The sequence below is a fragment of the Durio zibethinus genome, chromosome 13 (assembly GCF_047325235.1).
Source record: "Durio zibethinus cultivar Kanyao isolate XHJ-2024 chromosome 13, ASM4732523v1, whole genome shotgun sequence".
In the NCBI taxonomy this organism is placed as follows: Eukaryota; Viridiplantae; Streptophyta; class Magnoliopsida; order Malvales; family Malvaceae; genus Durio; species Durio zibethinus.
Genome location: NC_143174.1, coordinates 11,543,255 through 11,562,753, shown reverse-complemented (window position 1 = coordinate 11,562,753; position 19,499 = coordinate 11,543,255). Strand labels below are relative to the sequence as shown.

Genomic DNA, 19,499 nt, shown 5'->3' with positions numbered 1-19,499 from the left:
GAAAAATAAGATATAGGAACTGGTAGAGTTGCCTAAAAAAACAAATCCAATTAGGTGTAAATGGGTTTTCACTATATAAGAGGGATGGTACTACTAAATGGTATAAGGCCAGTTTGGTGGCTAAGGGTTACATTCAAACTTATGGAGTGGATTATCAGGAAATTTTTGCCCATAGTTGCCAAGATGAATACAATTAGAATTTTGTTATATTTGGCTACAAATTACAATTGGCAGCTTCAACAATTTAATGTAAAAAATGCTTTTCTACATGGTAATTTAGAAGAAAAAATGTATATGAAGGCTCTATTCGAATTTGGAGGTCATTTAAAAGCAAACAAAGTATGTAAGCTAAAAAAGGCTTTATATAGCCTTAAACAATATCCTAGGACTTGGTTTAGGATATTTTCCAAAGTGATGCTAGTAATGGGATATAAGCAAAGTCAGGGAGATTACACATTATTTATCAAGCACTCGGATTAGGGAAAGTCACAGATCTTTAGTGTATGTTGATGATATAATTATAACTAAAGATGATAAAAAAGAAAGAGAATCTTTAAAGTAGTTTAGCCAGAGAATTTAAGATAAAAGAGCTAGGAAGATTGAAATACTTCATAAGAATTAAAGTAGCTCACTCACGACATGGTATTTTCATCCCGTAATAGAAATATATGATAGATTTTTTAAAGCAAACTAGGAAGCTGACACGTAAACTTGTAAATACTTTTATAGATCCTAATCATAAACTTGGAGAAACTAATGAAGATGTGGTACATAGAAAGATGTACTAGAGATTAGTTAGAAGATTTAATTATCTTTCATATAGTAAACTTGATATAACATATGCTGTGAGTGTAATAAGTTAAGTTATGCATAGTCATAAAGAAGTGTACCTATAGACTATCTACCATGTACTACACTATTTGAAAGACAATCTTGGAAGAGATATCTTGTTCAAAAGAAATTTAAGGCCGGTTCTAAAGGCATATACAAATGCTAATTATGCTAGTTTGGTAACTAATAGAAGATCTACATCTAGTTACTGTATTTTCTTAAGTCATAATCTTGTGACTTGGAAGAGTAAAAGAACAAAATATGATGGCAAGGTCAAGTGCTATAATAGAGTTTAGAGCAATGGCTTAAGGAACTTGTGAACTACTATGGTTAAAGATTATTTTAAAAGACTTGTAGAACAAGTGGGATGGACTAATGAGACTCTACTATGATAATGAGTCTACAATAAGCATTGCACATAATCCTGTGCAACATGATAGAACAAAACATATTGAAGTAGATCGACACTTTATAAAGGAGAAACTAGACAATGGGTACCATATACATTAACCAAGGGTTAACTTACATATGTGTTCACTAAAGGTCTCAGCAATGCAATATTTCAAGAAATTTTTTCAAGCTGGAAATGAAAAACACTTATTCACTAGCTTGAGAAGGAGTGCGGAAAAATATTTAGTCACAATTGGTTGTAATCTGTATCTCTAAAATTAAGTATTTGTATCCCCAGAATTAGGGATAGAAAATTAAGATAGACAATCTCTTAATTATAGGGATCAATTTTATGAAGATTTAATTTTCCAGTTTACCCTTTGGTTAACTGTATATAAACCTAAGGTGCTTATATAATTTGATAAACATTTTTTCTATATATTCTTAGTTTTTTTCACAAATATTAAAGTTTGGAAAGAAGCATGCTTTTTCTTGTGTATGAGTTATTTTCATTCCCTTTCCCTTATACTTAATTAAGCCTTAAGATTTTAAAATCTTATTAAATTCTTAATAAGATTGTAAAAGGCAGTTTAAAAGAAGACAAGAAGGGGCCATTGGAGCTTGGCTCTACATCGATAGCGATTGAAAAGGATATGTTCATTTAAAGAAGAATTGGTGAGGAGAAACTTTATTGTCTTGAAATGAGTATTCTTGGACATTGTAATGTTCCTTCAACGAGTATCAACATGTGTAATTGATTAAATGAATAAAGGGTGGATGGAGTAACCATCAAGAAAATCTCATAATTATCTTTTCTTGTCTCTTTTGGACATGCTAGAACTTTTGAGAAAATGAAAAGTTTGAAGTGGGCAGGATTAGACAAATGTTTTGAGAAAATAGAGTTGTGGACTAAAAATACATATCCTAAATAATGTAAATGGTTAGTTTGCTATGGGGTCCAAATCTATGCATGGAATGAAAAAATGTTCCAAAACAATGCCATCTGATGGGAGGAGTTTATTTCAATAGATATTGGTGATAAATCCTTTGAAAAAGGAATTATCCAAATTATTACTAGCTCTATGAACAGGATATACGAAATAGTGAAGCTAAAAATTGGTGATTTCTTTTAGCAAGTCAGGGTGTTATAAATCTTTTTGAAATCTGACCAAAAAAGTGAATAGCACAAAGTGAGAGTTGCAAAAAGTAAATCTGCATAGGAGAATGATGATGACATGGAAGAAGTTGGAGAGTTAGAGTCAATAAAAAATTTAGCAGTGAATAAAGGAAGACAAGAAGGTAGCAAAATGAATGATGAGCAAACATTTTTGAAAATAATAACATGTAATTTGCAAAGGAATTATTAATGAAGATAGGATATCAAACAATGAGTGGGTCTCTAGGTCTAATGAGGTAGTAAGAGAAATGTAGTTTTCAAGCACATGCCAACTTAAGTCAACAAGAGGTATTGACAGTAGTAAGGAAACTTTAGCGAATACACCTAAGAACAAGATTAGTGAATTTGGGTTTTATTGCATATCTGATAATAGGCTTGGAGAATTTGGGTTTTCTTGCATAGCTGGCCTAATAGAAAGGGCCCATTTTAATGAGGTAGATGTTCGCTTCAATAGAGATTGTGGAATTTATACACCCATACTCAACTCTGGAGACTTACCATTTGTATAATTGAGACAAAAAATGAGAGGGAGAAAAAAAGGTTTTTATCTTTTCTTGTGTTGTTAAAGAAGTGAGATAGTGCTATTACGAAGACATAGAGTATCAATTGACTTGTAGAGAAAGCAAAAAAAGTAAGAAAAGATCAAATAAAAAAGGTGTAGAGGAAGATATAAAGACAAAATGATTGTAAATGGCTCACTCTTGAATGGAGGTTTCATGAATCGATACAAGGTTCTATGTAAAGATGAAAGAAAGAAAAGCTTGTTGGAAGAAGTTGAAGCTATTTGAAGCGTTGGGAAATAACTAGGGATAGAGTTTTTAGGGGATGAAGGAGAGTTGATCAAAATGTTGCAATTGATGGAAGAAAGGAAAGAGAACCAGCAAGATAGAACATAACGATTATGGCTGAGTTAATTTGTCTTCCTCCTTTCTCTAGTTTTAATTGTTAAATTAGTGATTTTATTAGGAAGTGGTAGTTGATACTATATTTTAATAGTATTTGTAAGCTAAATCTAGAGGGAAGGAAGGGAATGAGGATAGTCTCGAGGAACATTAGGGGCATTTCAAGTGTGGTGAAATTGCAAGGTTGATAAGAAAGCAAAACTTGGACATGATTTTATTACAGGAAATGAAGCTAAAAACTTGTGATAGCAAACAAGTGGAGAGGCCATGGCCATCTAATAATTTTAACTAGTGTTTTCTTCTACTGTAGGAAGATTCAGAGGTTTAATGGTAGTTTGGGAAATTAACAGCTTCAATATAATCTTTATGGTAATTAAAGATAGGTTCTTGGTAATTATAGGAAGATGGTTACAGCATGAGCTTTACTGTAACATTTCAAATGTCAACACTTCATATGTCTTAGAGGAAAAGAAAAGACTCTAGGAAGATCAGTTACTAACAAATGATGACATAAATGAAAGTTAGTGCATCACTAGTAACTTCAATACTATGAGGTTCTCAGATGAAAGAAAATGGTGTGCGATATATGGAATTGGAGTAGATAGCTTTAATGATTTCATTCCTATAGAAAGCTAGTTGATCTACCTTTGAGTGAACTTCTTTTGAGTGACAAAATGTTCACATGGTACAGTCTTGGAATAAAAAGGAATAGGTTCGATTGCCTTTTTATTTTGCTTGAGTGGTTACTAGGCTTTGAAGATCTATATCAAAGGGCTTTTAAAAGGTCTATCTCTGATTATTACCCTTTAATGCTAACTTATGATAAAATTGATTGGGGGCTAAGACCTTTTAGGTTCTTATATTGTTGGATGAACAATAAGGAGTTTGGAAAGGAAGTTGCAAAAAATGGAAATTTTATAAAATTGAAGGTAACTCGGGTTTTAGGTTGAAAACAAAATTGAAGAAATTAAAAGGCATATCAAAAAGTGGAATAAAAAGGTGTTCAGGTTGTTTGATGAGGGGATTGCCAAATTGAAAGAAAAGATCCAAGAAATGGATAAGGAGAAGAGAGAGGAATAGATTAATACTAAAAAGAAGACTATTTAGGAATTATGGGCAGTAATGTGGAACAAATAATCCATCTAGTGATTTATAGCTCTTTTTTATTAGGCTACAAGTGCACAAGTCGCTGTCAAGTAATAAAAGTGAAAGTAAGTTTGTTGTTCCCTCGATAACTGTATTATGGTGCAAGGCCAAGCACTAAAGTGATGCCTTTGAACTTTATATCTAGATGACCAAAACTTATGGTTAGAAAAAAATAAGACAACTTGAAAATGTAAAGGCCAAATGGAATAATGTAAAGAAAAAAAAAAGATTTGAAACACAAGTGAAATCAAAGTTTAATTAAACCGAATGCTTACAAAGGAAATGAATGTTGGCCGAAACAAGATTAAGTGCCATAATGGTAAACAAAACCAAAAACTTTAAAGAACAAAATTGCTTCATAATAATTGAAAGAACTTATATTTAAAATAGTTTGCTTGCAACTAAAAAGAAAAGGAACATGCAAAATTGTAAAAGAAACTTTTGTACTGAAATAACTATGAGAAAATAAGAATGTAGGCTAAGCTATCACCTTAGCCGAATGAAAATGTAAATAAAATACAAAACTAGAGAGAACCTAAATTAAAAAGGGAAAAATGGGATAAGGGATGAATTACGAGTAAAATGCATGGCCTATTTATAGTATAAGGTTCGGTCAAAGGGGATGAACCTAGATAGTTTTATTCAAGCTAAAACACATTTAAACTTGAAAAGTGATCTTGGATTTAAAAAGAGTCCAAATGACTAGGGAAGCTTTGGGAGAGATGTTGCTCTTATATGGTCAAATAGAGTTCTTGTATTGGTCCATTTATGCAACCTTTTGCCTAGGTGTCTTGCCAAGTCAACATGTTTAAATTTCAAAGAGGAAAATTTGGCTATTTCAAACTTAAAGACTAAATCTTCTTGCTTCTTTAACTCATCATAGAATTCTTTTAGATTTAAAAGAGTCCTCTTGTATTCCAATACTTGCTTTGGCTAAATATGACTTTAGCTCCCTTAGGCTCTTTGGTTTGGCTTTATGTTGGGTTGGATATGGTTACATCTTTACATGGATGGCTTACTTTTGCATGCATGTTTGAATGGGTTGTTGGTGGCCTTTTCTAAGTCTTGGTCAAATGGTATTTCACCAACTTTGCATGGAATGCATGGTTCATGCATGGCTTCCTCTTGTCACCTTTGCATGGTTTGCATGGATTTTCACTTTTACATCCAAATTGTTTTGTTTTTTCATGCAAACTTGAAAATCACAAATTTACATCATTATTAAGCAAAATTCATGAAAATTTTCTAAATTTTAACTCTTAAATGACATGTAAATCGCTATAAATTGTATGGTAGTAAGAAATAATCCTTACGTGTGGCTTTGTTCAATTTTTGATAATCCATGCAGACCCTCCATCCTGTGATCGTTTTAGTAAGAATCAATTCATTGCAATTATTGGTTATCATTGTCATTCTTATTTTTTTTGGTACACACTGGACTAGATTTACCTGCAAGTTATTTGAAATATGGTAAATCATGCTTGCATCTAACCACTTTATGATCTTTTTTTCATGACCTTCTTCATCGTAGGATTTAACTACCTTTGCTGCTCAATTATTATTTTATGGCCTTTTTTTAATAGGATCCTGTGCATGTAGATAGTTGGACTAATACCTTTTATATTCATAATTGACTATGTGAAGGTTTTCTTTTGTTATCTAAATACACCTAATAGCTTCTCTTCTTGCTCCTTACTTAAAGTTGAGGAGATAATGATTGGGAGAATGGATGATTCGCCCAAAAATACATATCTAAGATAGGGTGGTAAAGGTTTAAGCTCCAACATTGGGGGGTTCTTCAATTTATGGTTTGAGAGTTTTGATAAATGGCTCTAAGTCATCATTCTTCTTTGGCTCATTAGTGCAGAGTGTTTTCAATCCCCCCTCTTCAAATGTCTCTTGAATTATGTCTCTTTGAGGCATATCATCTATTTTTTAAGGGTACTTTAGTGTTTGGTTAATGTTAAAAGTTACCTCTTGGTCTTACATTTTCATTGTGGGTTCCCTTTTTTACGAGTCAATCAAGGCTTTCCTCATTTTGAGAAAGGGTCTTCCCAAGATGATGGGTACACCAACGTTTTTCCCAATATCTAATACTATGAAGTTGGGTGGGAATACAAATTTTTGCACTTGGACCAACAAATCATTCACCATACATTCAAGATGCCTTAGGGACCAATCGACTAGTTGGATTGTCACCAAAGTTGGTTTCAATTCTCTTACATCAATTTTTCTGACAATGGACAATGGCATAAAGCTTGATTAAAATGTCGACTACCAATGGTATAGTGTATAGTAAAACTCCCTAGATCTTTAAGTTTAAGTGGCAGTCTTTATTGTAGGATGGCACTGCATTCTTTATTATTTTGAAGTCTTCTCATTTCTTTTTATTAAAAAAAATTTCCTTCATGAATTTAGTAATTTTGGCATATGCTTAATGGCTTTCGTGAAATGAATAGTCATTTGCAAGCTTTTAAATATTTCGACAAATCTTGTAAATTGCTTGTCTTCTTTTTGACATCGAAATCTTTATGGAAAAAGGATTGGTGAATGGCTAGTTGTGACCTCATTTCTTTTGCTATCTGCTTTTCCCCTATTTTTTTTTCATCCTTTTCCTCCTCTATAATGATCTCTTCAATCAGGTCTTTAAAGGTTACTTTACAAGCAATTGGTTTTTCTTGCAAAACTTTTCCACTCCTAAGAGTTATGATCGCTAATTCTTCATAAGGGGATCTTCATTAAGGTATTTGGTGAGCTTTTTAGTTAGATGATTCATTTGAAGTTCTAGGCTCTTAAAAGAGATAGCTTGAGTTTTTAAGGCACATTCTTGTGCTTAGATGACTTGTGATAGAGCTTTTTCAAGGTTAGATTCTTTTTCTTAAAGTGAAGTTTCTTGACTAGGGTTTTAGATAGCTTGGACAAGGGCAATAGTTTGTTAGGTTTCTATAGCTTTTATTTTCTAGGGCAATAGTTTGTTAGGTTTCTATAGCTTTTATTTTCTTGGTCAAGGTGGCAAGTTAAGAAATGATGGTAATGAAAGTGTTTAATTCAAATACACAGGCTACTTTCTTATGAACATTCTTCTTGGCTCCTTATTGATAATTGTTGGTTGCCATTTCCTCAATTAGCTTATAAGCCTCATTAGCAGTCTTGTTCATAATGGCACCTTTAGCTGCTAAATCATTGTTGGTTTTAGTTAAAAGAGTTAGCCCATTGTAAAAGATCTGGACCTGCAACCACTATGGAAGTCCATGGTGCAGGTATTTGTGTAACATCTCCTTCTACCTTTCCCAAGCATTGTATAAAGTCTCACCATCATATTATTGAAAAATGGTGATCTCATTTCTCATTTTTGCAGTCTTTGCTAGTGGGAAAAACTTGGCAAAGAAGTTTTGAACTAGGTCATCTTACGTTGTGATGGAGCCTGAAAATAATGATAATAACTAACCCTTGGCCTTGTCCTTGAGAGAGAATGGAAACAACCTTAGTCTAATGGCATCATCTGAACTTCATTATACTTAAAAGTCACATAATTCCAAAAAACTAGAAAGATGAAGGTTAGGGTCACCATTAGGTAATCCTCCAAATTGAACTAATGTTTAGGCCATTTAGATGATAAACAACTTGATCTCGAAATTGTTGGCTTGAATTGTTGGCCGCCTAATTAATGGTTGGAAACATCAGGATTGAGGATAGCATAGTCCCTAAGTATCCTTTATCTTTCATTTGTTGCATTAGCCATAGGAGTACTCCCAACATTTTTTCTATTTCTTTGTCTAATGAAGCCAAATCACTACTTCTTGGATTACACATGCAAACAAAGAAAAGATTAAAAAAGGATTAAAAGTATATTAAAGCAAATTCAAATAAAAAAATCTAGGTTACAAAGTTGAAAGGAAAGTTATCAGTATTGGTCTTTAGCACTGTGATAGTCTCCGACAATGGCACCAAAAATCTTGATTGCTCATTTCTGTTATGCTGCAAGTGCACAGGTAAGTAATAAAAGCATAAGTAGGGCTATCGTTCCCTCGATGACTATATTATGGTGTAAGGCCAAGTACTGAAGTGATTCCTTTGAACCTTATATCTAGATGACCAAAACTTGTTGTTAGAAAGAAAACAAGACAACTTGAAAATGTAAAGGCCAAACGAAATAATGAAAAGAAAAAAATATAGATTTGAAACACAAGAAAACTTAAAGCTTGATTGAACCTACTGCTTGCAAAGGAAATGAATGTTGGCCAAAACAAGATCAAGTGTAGTAATGGTAAACAAAATAAAAAACTTTAAAGAACAAAATTGCTTGATAATGATTGAAAGAACTTGTATTTTAAAAAATTTGCTTGCAATAAAATTGAAAGGGAACTTGCAAAATTGTAAAAGAAACTTTTTATTGAAATAATTTGAGAAAACAAGAATGTACGCTAAACCATCACTTTAACCGAATGGGATTGTAAATAAACTAGAAAACTAGAGAGAACCTAAACTAAAGAGGGAAGAATAGGAAAAAAATGAATTACAACTGAAATGCATGGTTTATTTATAGTACAAGGTTCAACCAAGAAGGATAAACCTAGATTGTTTTATTCAAGCTAAAACACATTTAAATTTGAAAGGTGATCTTGGATTAAATAAAGTCTAACCAATAGGGAAGCTTCATGAGAGATGTTGCTCTTATGTGGCTAAATAGAGTTCTTGTATTGGTCCATTTATACCACCTTTTGCCTAGGTGTCTTGTCAAGTCAACATGTTTGAATTTCAAAGAGGGAGATTCGACTATTTTAGATTTAAAAACCTAATCTTCTCGCTTCTTTCACTCATCCTAAGATTCTTTTAGATTTAAAAGAGTCCTCTTGTATTCCAATACTTGCTTTGGCTGAATATGACTTTAGCTCCCTTGGACTTCTGGGTTTGGCTTCATGTTAGGCTGGATATGATTATCACCTTTGCATGGATGACCATTTACTAGGTTTAAAGATAAACTTTTCCAAGTTTAGAGTTTATCTAGTGAGTGTATGTGTTATGAGTGCCAATAGATTGCCAACATATTAAGGTGTGCTAGAGGAGAAATACCCTTTTTGTATCTTGGGATACCCCTAGGAGCAAATCCAAGAAGTATCCAAACTTGGAACCTAGCACTCTGGTAGAGAAAATATTTGTCCAATGGGAGTAGAGTTGCTTTAGTCAATTTAGTGATCGGTTCCCTTCCCTTTATTACCTATCGGCATTCCAAGCACCTAAAGGGGTCATAAAAAAGCTTGAACAGCTGAGAAGGAATTTCCTATGGGGAGGTGGAGCCATGAGAAGGTTCATAACGAAAGTTAAATGGGCCTGTATTGTGTCAGTTAAAGAACCTATGAGGATTGGGAATATCAGCCATCATCAACAAAACTATTGCTCTGCTGGGTAAGTGGCGGTAGAGATACAGTGTGGACAGGAAGCTTTGTGGCAGAGAATGTTAAGGGAAAAATATGGAAGAGGAAAACTTCACTGGCTACCTTCTGAAGTTAATACCGAGAGCATGTCAAAGGTATGTAAGGTTGTAGTTGAACTCAGAAAGTTTTAAAGAGTTGAAAATTTGATTGTGTTATGAGGTTGTTGATGGATCATAAGAGATGGCTCAAGTGCCTTTTTTTGGTTAGATAAATGGGCTGGAGACAAACTTTAAAAGAAATATTCCCTAGATTATTTTCTTTGGCAATTGAGAAAAAATGTAGCATAGCAAAGGCTTTCAATAGCAAATCCAGGGAGTGGTCCATTCAATTCAGAAGAAATCTCTTTGATTGAGAAAGACGACAATGGGCGAATCTACTAGAGAGGGTGGAATCAATATTATTAAGAGAAGGAATGAGAGACTGCTTAGCATGGGAAGCTGATAGGTAAGGTGTTTTCTCATTAAAGCTATTTGCAAGCTCACTAAACCCATAGAATCTAGAACTAGAGCAGCAAGTATGATTCACGTCATTTTGAAAATATAATATACCACCTAAAACACATAACTTCATTTGGCTTGCTATACAAAACCGTACCACTACAAAATGCTTTTCGAGATCTCAAGGGGTGCCTTTTGAAGAGGTTAGGTATTATGCTTATGATGTCGAACCTGGGAAGAGAACTATGTGCACATTTTAATATCATACTATTTCTCATGGGTGGTATGTTGGAAGGTACTCAGTTGGTAAGGGTTAGAATGCGTTTGCCAAATAGTGTTGAGGGATTATTGCGTTTATGCAAAGAGAACCCTTGAGGGAACATAGGAAAAATAGGTGGCTGGCAGTGTGTAGCAGGGATTTAAATAGCGGTCGCGATCACGTTTTCGGTCGCGTAGCATTTGTCGCGTTTTCGGATATAACAGAGATAATTGCGGTCACTGCGGTCATCACAGTCGTGAATTTTTTTTTTTGCACAATTTATTATAAAATGTAATAATTATAATTATAATTATAAAAACTCTTATTCAATGATTTTAAAAATAGTTTATGACACTCTATGTTTTTTATTTTCTAAAAAAATTATTCATAATTTTATTTAGATTATAAAAACATTCATATTTGGTTTATCCATAAAATTTTTCTTGGCCAAGTTCATATTCAATATTAATTCTAGACAAATCAAATATTAACAAAACATAATATGTTAAATACCAAGCATTTAATTTAATAAAATTACAAACTTAAAAATATAATAAATTCAAATTCCATCAACTACAATTATTGATACATATTTCAAATTTACCACATGGTAGAATGACGAGGAGGATCAGATTCTCTATCTTCACTTTGAGAGCCAAGTTGACTCCATCTTCATCCCTGAGACCTTTGTTCTTGATACATTTGAGGTGGAAGATATATTTGTGGATGATACATTTGTGGTGGAGGGTACATTTGTGGTAACTGATACATTTGAGGTGGAAGATATATTTGAGGAGGTGGAGGATACATTTGAGGTGGATAATAACCATATGGAGGTGGATAACCATGAGGAGGTTGAAAATTATGTTGTTCTGATGGATAGTAATGTCTTTGAATACTAGCAGATGATTCACTATACTCAAAGTTACTAGAATTTGGTCTCTCACTTGAAGATGAAAAACCTCTAGAAATTTCATAGTGGTGCTTCTTTGCTTTCCTTTTGATCGAGTTGTATGTGCACTTTGACCCTCACTAGATTCAGCAAATGGATTTCCTCCGTATTCTACCATATTAATAAAAAGTCCACCAGTAGCAGCAAGCCCAAATTCTCCTCCAAGTGGGCTGTAAGGTCGATTTGCATCCATATTATCACCAAAATTCGCACCATCACCATCACCATCATCATTTGGACTTAAACCACCACCATCATCACTCTGACTTGGTGTTGGACTTGAACTTGAATGAGACACATTCCTTTCTTGAGATTGACGTGATCGTTCAACATTCATTTCATTATCAGAATTATCTGCAAGCAATTAATCAGATTTTTGACCATCTAATAGAGGATTTTCTTTCTCTTGCAAGCATTCTGTTAATGAATCATCATCTTCAAAAATATGGTTAAGGCTAATAGGATTAAAACTATTATTTATTTCATCAATGCTCATTCTTTTCTGATGTCTCATCCTCAACCTCATGTTATAATAGGTATATACAAGTTTCTGGAGTCTTTCAAACTTCAATCTGTTTCTTGTTTTGGTGTGAATATAGCTAAATGTGCTCCAATTACGTTCACAATTTGATGCAGATGTTGTTTGACTAAGCACTTTGATTGCTAGTTTTTGTAATTCAGGAACACAAGTGCCATATATCATCCACCACTTAGCTGTATAAAATTATTTAAATTAAATTTTAATGGGCTATATAATTAAATAATATAAATAAATTATAATTATTTAACTTACTAGTTACCTGGATTCATTTGCTTCTAAGCTCTTTGTGCTTGTGGACTACCAAATGTTTCATGCTTGTCTCAAAATGATAATAACTACATCGATTGAAAATACAATAATAGATGAATAAATAAAAAATAATTTAATTTTTAACACATAAAACAAATGTTAAAGTTATAAAATAGTATTAAATACTAACCTGATTAATCATTCTAATTTGAGTATCTATCAAAGGTTCTAATCTTTCAATAACTGCTTTTATACCTTCTAATGTTTCCTTAAATACATTTGCAGAATGTTCCACTCCAAATTGAAATTGTGGATTTAGATAGTAACCTAAACATAATTTATAACAATATTATATTAAAGTAATAAAAAATAAATATATAAGCAATTTAAGTATAAAAAATAAATATATTTTTTAAATACCATCTATATTCTTGGTTTACTTACCAGCTAAATGCAAGTCAGAGTGCATGAAACTCCATCTATTGTCAATAATCTTTTCATATTCATCATAATAACGACAAGTTTGTTGAATTGCTTGTTTAGCTCTATCCACAGCCTCGTAAATAAAGCCCATTGTTGGTTTTGGTTTTTCATCACCATCCACAAAGCGCAACACTTTTACCAAAGGCTCATAAACTTTTATTATATCACCTGCTTTTTTCCAAAAATCTTTTCCCAAAATGATTTTTTTGACTTCATAAGCAAGTCCTGATTTTTGTTGTCCTCATTTTGAATCTTTAAATTCGTATATATTCATCAATAAATTTTTAGAGTAATATATTTTAAATTAATATTTTAAAACAATAATATCATAAAAAGATACTAGGTTTAAATAATTGTACTAATTACTAAGTACTAACCTTTGAATTGAACATCTCTTTCAAGCTTTGCTTTTGCCTTATTATTTCTTCTAATTATATGAAATGAGTGGCAAATCGGGTAAGAGCATGACGAAATATTTGCTTCCCTTGTGTATATTTCTTCATCAAATTAACAGTCCAAATGTGATTGTATATAAAACAAGTCACTTTCTTTGCATCATCCAAAACCTTTGCCACATTTTTTTTCCTCCCAATATCTTCAAGGCACAAGTCCAAACAATAAGCTGAACATGCTGTCCAATACAAATGTTTTCTCTTCTCCATTAGTCTTTTTCCTGCGGCCTTAAGTGCTGCCTCGTTATCAGTGACTATTTGAACAATGTATTTTTCTCTAATTTCTTCCACAACTTCATCTCATAATCTGTAGTAAAAGTTTTTATCTCTACTACGAACACTTGAGACATCTACAGATTTTCAAAATATAGTCCCTTTACTACTGTAAACAAAAAAATTAATGATATGCATTTGATTCAAACTATTGGTCCAACCATCACACATCAAAGTGACACCCAATTCATTCCAATAAGCTTTTAATCCATTAACCCATTCATGAACTTGTTGATACTCAGACTCTAAATACACATTTGAGACCTTATAAGGTGTTGGAAGTCTTACATGTTGGCCAACTTCTGCTACCACAGAAATCAAATTATGCAACCATGGGGAATTTGGTAATTGAAAAGGAAGTCGATCATATATAAAAAATTTTGATACTGATTCACCCATTTTTCTTCTTAATGTCTTTAGAAATGAATCACTTACTTTTGGTTGTCTTGAACTTTTCTTCTAACCAATTCAGGAACAGCTCCCCTTAATGAAAATTCAGACTCATTTGGAGTTGATTTCCTTGTTCTTTCTTCAAAATATTCAACAACTGAACCATGAGAGCTTCGTCCTTCTTCATATATGTTACTCCAACCACTAGTTCTTTGTCTGAATTATTGTCTTTTGTGCCACTCATGTTGTGATTGGATACTATCTCGCACGGCTTGTCTAGTAGCAATGTCTTCATCAATAAATCCTTCATAATCATCTTCCCTTCTTAACTGTGATAAAAATTCATTTTTTCTTCTTTTGTTGTCAGCTTATTTTGATTTGCTTTCTTGAAGGAGTTTCATCATACTTTCTTTTACTATACCTATTAATAATATAGTTAAAAAAAAAAAAATTTAGTTGCACATGCTTATGTAATTTTATAATTTTTATTAAGAAATTAACAATAATATTTTCAAAGAAATTAAAAAAACATAACATACCAGTAACATTGGGGCATGGTGCAACATTGTCAGTTTTATGAGCAATGTGTTCTTTGAAACGTGTTATTCCTCCTTTTAGAACTTTACCACAAAGTTTATATGAAACATTTCCTCTTGTATTTGGCACAGGGGTTCCAAAATGCCAACCTATATCCTCACTTGACGCGCCCTTTACTCCTTTACTCGGGAACTCTTCACATGGTGGCATACTTACTATTTTGTATAAAAACAAAATAAACTTATATTTAGAAATATTAATATTACTTATTACATCATTAAAAATTGATTTTACGCTAAATTTTTTTATTTTTAGTTTGTAATCTTAAGAATATTATTAAATAACTTAATCTTTTTGACGCACTAATTGATATTAATTTTTTTTATCACAAATAACTTCAAATAATTATATAATAAATACAATCTTCAATAATTACACAAAAATAATAAGAATTAATCTAATGTCAAAAGAATTGACAACAATATAAATATCAAAACAACAAAAAAAATTATTAAATTTCATATACAAAATTATAAATTAATATCTAACACAATCAAAATATAATATTTAATTTTAATTAATTTTTGTCTAACTTATATAAAAAATTTATCAATAATTTTCATCTACAATCTCTATGTATATCATATTAAATTATTAATCTCTTATTTTTTTAAATATAAATATTCAATCCCTCTAATTAGATTTTATCTAAAAACAATTTCAAAAATTAAAAGTTTTCAAACTTATATTTTAATAAAATTTTCAAACCTATATATATATTTTTTTAATTTTTAATCTTAATAAGAGTAATAGATCATAAAATGCTAAATTTGTTAAGTAACTTAATTTTTTTGATACACTAATTGATATAAATTTTTTTTATCACAAACAACTTTTAATAATTATATAATAAACACAATCTTCAATAATTACACAAAAATAACAAGAATTAATATAATATCAAAAGAATTGACAATAATATAAATATCAAAACAACAAAAAAATTAAAATTCATATACAAATTATAAATTAATATATAACACAATCAAAATATAATATTTAATTTTAATTATTTTTCATCTAACTTATACAAAAAAATTTATCAAAATTTTTCATTTAAAATATCTATATATTATATTAATTATAAATTTTCAAAACCACTAATTAAATTTTATCTAAAAAATTTTCAAAAATTAATTATAAAATTAAATAAAAAAATTCAATCCCACCCTTCAAACACCCTACCACACCCAATCCCTCCCCACCCCCATCAATCCCTCTCCACCTTCCCCCCCCCCCAACATCCCACCACACCCAATACCTCCCCACCCCCATCAATCCCTCTTCACCTTCCCTCCCAACATCCCACCACACCCAATCACTCCCCACCTTCCCCCCAACGCCCCACCACACCTAATCCTCCATACCTCATCCAATCTCTCCACGTGCCTAATATATCAAATTTGTTTAATTCTTTCTAGCAAACGGAGACCCTTCTAGAAACGTTCCATTTTTCTGTTCATCTTTTTCTTCGTCTTGCATCTTACCTTCTTTGGCTTTCCAAAAATTTTATCTTATTTCTTTTTTTTTTATCTCTCATTTTCTCTCACATCCATTTATCACTATCACTTGCTGACTTGCCTAGTATCTACAGATATCTTGTTCGTCTTTCAAACTCTCACAAGACACAACAGATCATTTTACAGAAATTTTACAAAAAAAAAGGTAACTTAACTTTCTTTTCTTACCTTGTTTGATCTTGAATGTTGATTGAAAACTTGAGGTTAATTTGAATTTGAATGCCAAAAATGCCGTTTGAGTGGTTGAAACTTGAAACTTGAAATAATTGATATGTTTTCTAGCTCGTTTTAAAATCTCTTTTGATGATAAAGATCTGAGATTGTGAGCTTTATTTTTTGATTTGGCTTTTACTTTTACTTTTGCAGGTATGTTGTTTTATTTTGCAGGCATGTTGTTTTATTTTGCAGGCTTAAAATTTTGTTTTTTTGTTAGAACTATTAGATCCGTGAGTAGAAAAATGGAATAGCGACAATAATGGTCCGTTATTGCCGCTATTGCCCATTACGCCATTATTTTGCGGTCGTTACTCTTCGTTTTTGCTGTGAATGAATTTCTCAACCGTTTTTTATCTATTAACGGTGGCGGAGGGCAGCGCTACCGCAATTTTGCGGCCGCTATTCCGCTATTAAACTGTTATTTGAATCCCTGGTGTGTAGCTCTACTCTGTGGGCTATCTGGCTTGGGAGGAACGAATCAGGTTTTTATAATAAGAGATGGATGGAGATGACATACTCTTTTTTATTAAGTTAAGATCCTTGTTTTGGGTGAAAGTGACTGCAGAAGGGGAATTAAGAAATGAGACAGAATGGTGGTTATCTCCATGGATATCAGGTTGAAAGGAAAAACAAGATCCTAGGAAGGGCATTCAGTGGCTCTGCCTAGTGTCGAATGTTTTGAAATTCAATGTTAACAGGTCGGCTAGAAGTAAGCCTGGCCCATCTGGGTGTGGAGACATATTGAAAGAATTTAACAGCTACATCAAGGGTTATTTTATGATCCTCTAGACATTCAGGACTCCAATATGGCAGAGCTATTGGCTGTAAAAAAGGCAATGGAGATGTTTAAGGTCTCACCGTGGTATAGGAAAGAAACCTTGATTATTGAATCAGATTCCACGGTGTTGATAACTTGGATTTGCAATAAGGCGAACAAAATTGTGGAGCATTATTGATAGTTTTGAAGGAAAGTGTTGGAATGGGGAGTTTATGCACACTTATAGGGAAGCGAACTCATTTGCAGATTCATTGGCTAGAATGGGTGTTGACTCAAATGAGTTTTTTCATGCTTGGCTATAATATTCTGTTAAAAGTCTGGTTATGTTCCAAGGCTTGGGATCTATTAGCTATCTTTGGTGATAGATTAAAGGTGGAAAGTTTTTTGCTAGAACTGCTTTCTGTGAATGATGTTTGTCTAGTTGACAAAGATCATTCACCAATGCATCCTGAGAAAAAAAAAAGATTATTTCATTTAATTCCATTATGATACATATTTGGAAAAAAATAAAAAGGGTTTAAATACTTCAATGTTGTTGGGGACGACAATTGGAGTTGGTTCTGAAGACGGTTCACTATCCTTACACAAGCTTTCAATCAAGTAGAGCCATAATGCTATTTGAATTCAAATGAAGCTATCTGGAAATCCTTCCCTTGGAGGAAAGCTCAAAAATATTATAATTTTCTTCTGTGAAGTTTCACCTAGCTCAGTGATGTTAAATTTGTTTGGACATTCTAATTATTTAGGAGATACGTTTTCCTAACTCTCTTGCATGAATTTGCTTTTGGAAGTTTGCTTTCATAACCTCACTCTTTCTCTCCGAGCAGTTAAGCAATGCCTTTTCCAGTTGTACTAATAGTGGGTTTCACCAATCGAAAAAAAAAAAAAAAAAGGTGGCTTCTTAGGAATTCCTTGGGTGATAAACATCTCATGCTTCGTATATGGTCACTCGTTCTTATCATGATCAATTCTTCTTATTAACGTTCTGACTGACTTGAAATTTTAGGAATTTAGTCTTACAAACAAACACATATTAACCTAGTTTTAATTATTTACTTGGGTAATACAGCATGCATCTGGTTTTAATCATTCTTAAAAGGGCTTTCATTCGTCCTCTCAGAATCGAAGGCGAGCTATATGTTGGAATTCCTCCAGGTACGTCAAACTCCTGTCTTTTTATTCTCGATTCATTAAGTAGAAATGCAAAATATACATACTACAGGCCCTAGTTATCTAAACTCAAACTAGTATTGATACCATTATTTGATTGTTCTCAAGGTGTGGAACCTCTACTTGCTTCACTTACCCTAGATGTAGATGATTTCAACCATCAACTTTCCAACTCAACAACGTTGCCGAATTTGCAACATCCTTACCGTTTTGTTTAATATGCTTAACATCCGATCATACCTGCTGCTAATGGACATTGCTTAGCCCGTGCACTTGCAAGGTATTATGCAGCCTTAGCTGATGGTGGTGCGGTCCCGCCGCCACATTCCTCTGTTTCAAATCCAACGATTGGCGGCCATCTCCATATTCCCAATTTTTCGTCTAAGAAGATCTATGAAAAGCAAAAGGGTAAGCGGAATAATGTGGTAGATGCTGCTTCGAAGAATAAAACTAATAATTGTAGAGAAATCAGTTGCACTAGGTTTGTCAACGAGGGTAGCAATGGTAGCAGTAGCACCAGTACAATTGACTGCAGTGCAAACAGGGATGGTCCTGAAAACGAGAACAGCAATATTTTCTCTAACCCTGGAATTCATGATGCATTCATGGTTGTAGGTGAATATGGGGATTTGAGTTTGGCAGATGGGGTATTTGAACTAGGATTTAGCTGGTTTAAATCAAGGGATGGGCGTTTTATTGGCTTTGGGCACTCGGGTATGGGTGGATCAACAGGTTTTTGTGATATTAAAAACCGGTTTGCTATTGCAGTGACACTTAACAAAATGTCATTTGGGGGTGGGACCGCAAAGATTACTGAATTTGTTTGTTCAGAGCTAAATATTCCATTGCCGGAGGGGTTATCAGGATCTGGTGTTGATGTGAGCAGACCACTGACCAATCAAGGACGAGTATAAAATTTTGCCCTGTTTCTTGTATATGTCGTGTATTATATCAACATGCATTAATGATGGATTTATAAGGTTATACCTACAATGATTCACAATGGATGGATAATATGCAACTTTTATTTCTTACTTGTACGTTTCTTTTTTTTTTTTTTTTCTCCTTTCTCTTTCTTCTTTCTTAATTGTGAGTGGACTGAAAGGTTTTGACTGTAACTTGTAATTAATATGATGCCTTGCCATAAGGTAGTGTGAGAGGGAAGGAACTGAGCTTTGTTTGTAGGAATCAATTAAAAGCGAGCAAGATTCCATGAAAAGAAAAATAAAATAAATTATTTATGTAAACCTTATCTAATTTCCAGCCCTTAGGAGGAGCTGAATATGATTTGCTTCAGCTTA

At 32.7% G+C, this 19,499-nt stretch overlaps 1 protein-coding gene, 1 long non-coding RNA gene and 1 other non-coding gene across 3 annotated transcripts in view; all 3 read left to right on the top strand.

Annotated features, from left to right (window-relative positions):
• LOC149515340 (uncharacterized) overlaps positions 1-18,443 on the top strand; it is a 33,500-nt gene extending 15,057 nt beyond the window's left edge. Inside the window, exons 5-6 of the long non-coding RNA XR_016326460.1 lie at positions 18,098-18,183; positions 18,307-18,443. This is a non-coding gene — a long non-coding RNA (uncharacterized LOC149515340). The remainder of the gene's footprint in view (positions 1-18,097; positions 18,184-18,306) is intronic.
• On the top strand, positions 7,693-7,799 carry LOC149515341 (small nucleolar RNA R71). The gene has a single exon (XR_016327168.1). It is a non-coding gene; the product is annotated as a small nucleolar RNA R71 (small nucleolar RNA).
• Positions 18,426-19,112, top strand: LOC149515339 (uncharacterized; the record flags this gene model as incomplete). Its single annotated transcript, XM_089741862.1, has 1 exon — positions 18,426-19,112. A coding segment is annotated over one exon (687 nt), but the record flags the coding sequence as incomplete, so codon positions are not given.
• Between the last annotated feature and the right edge of the window lie 387 nt (positions 19,113-19,499).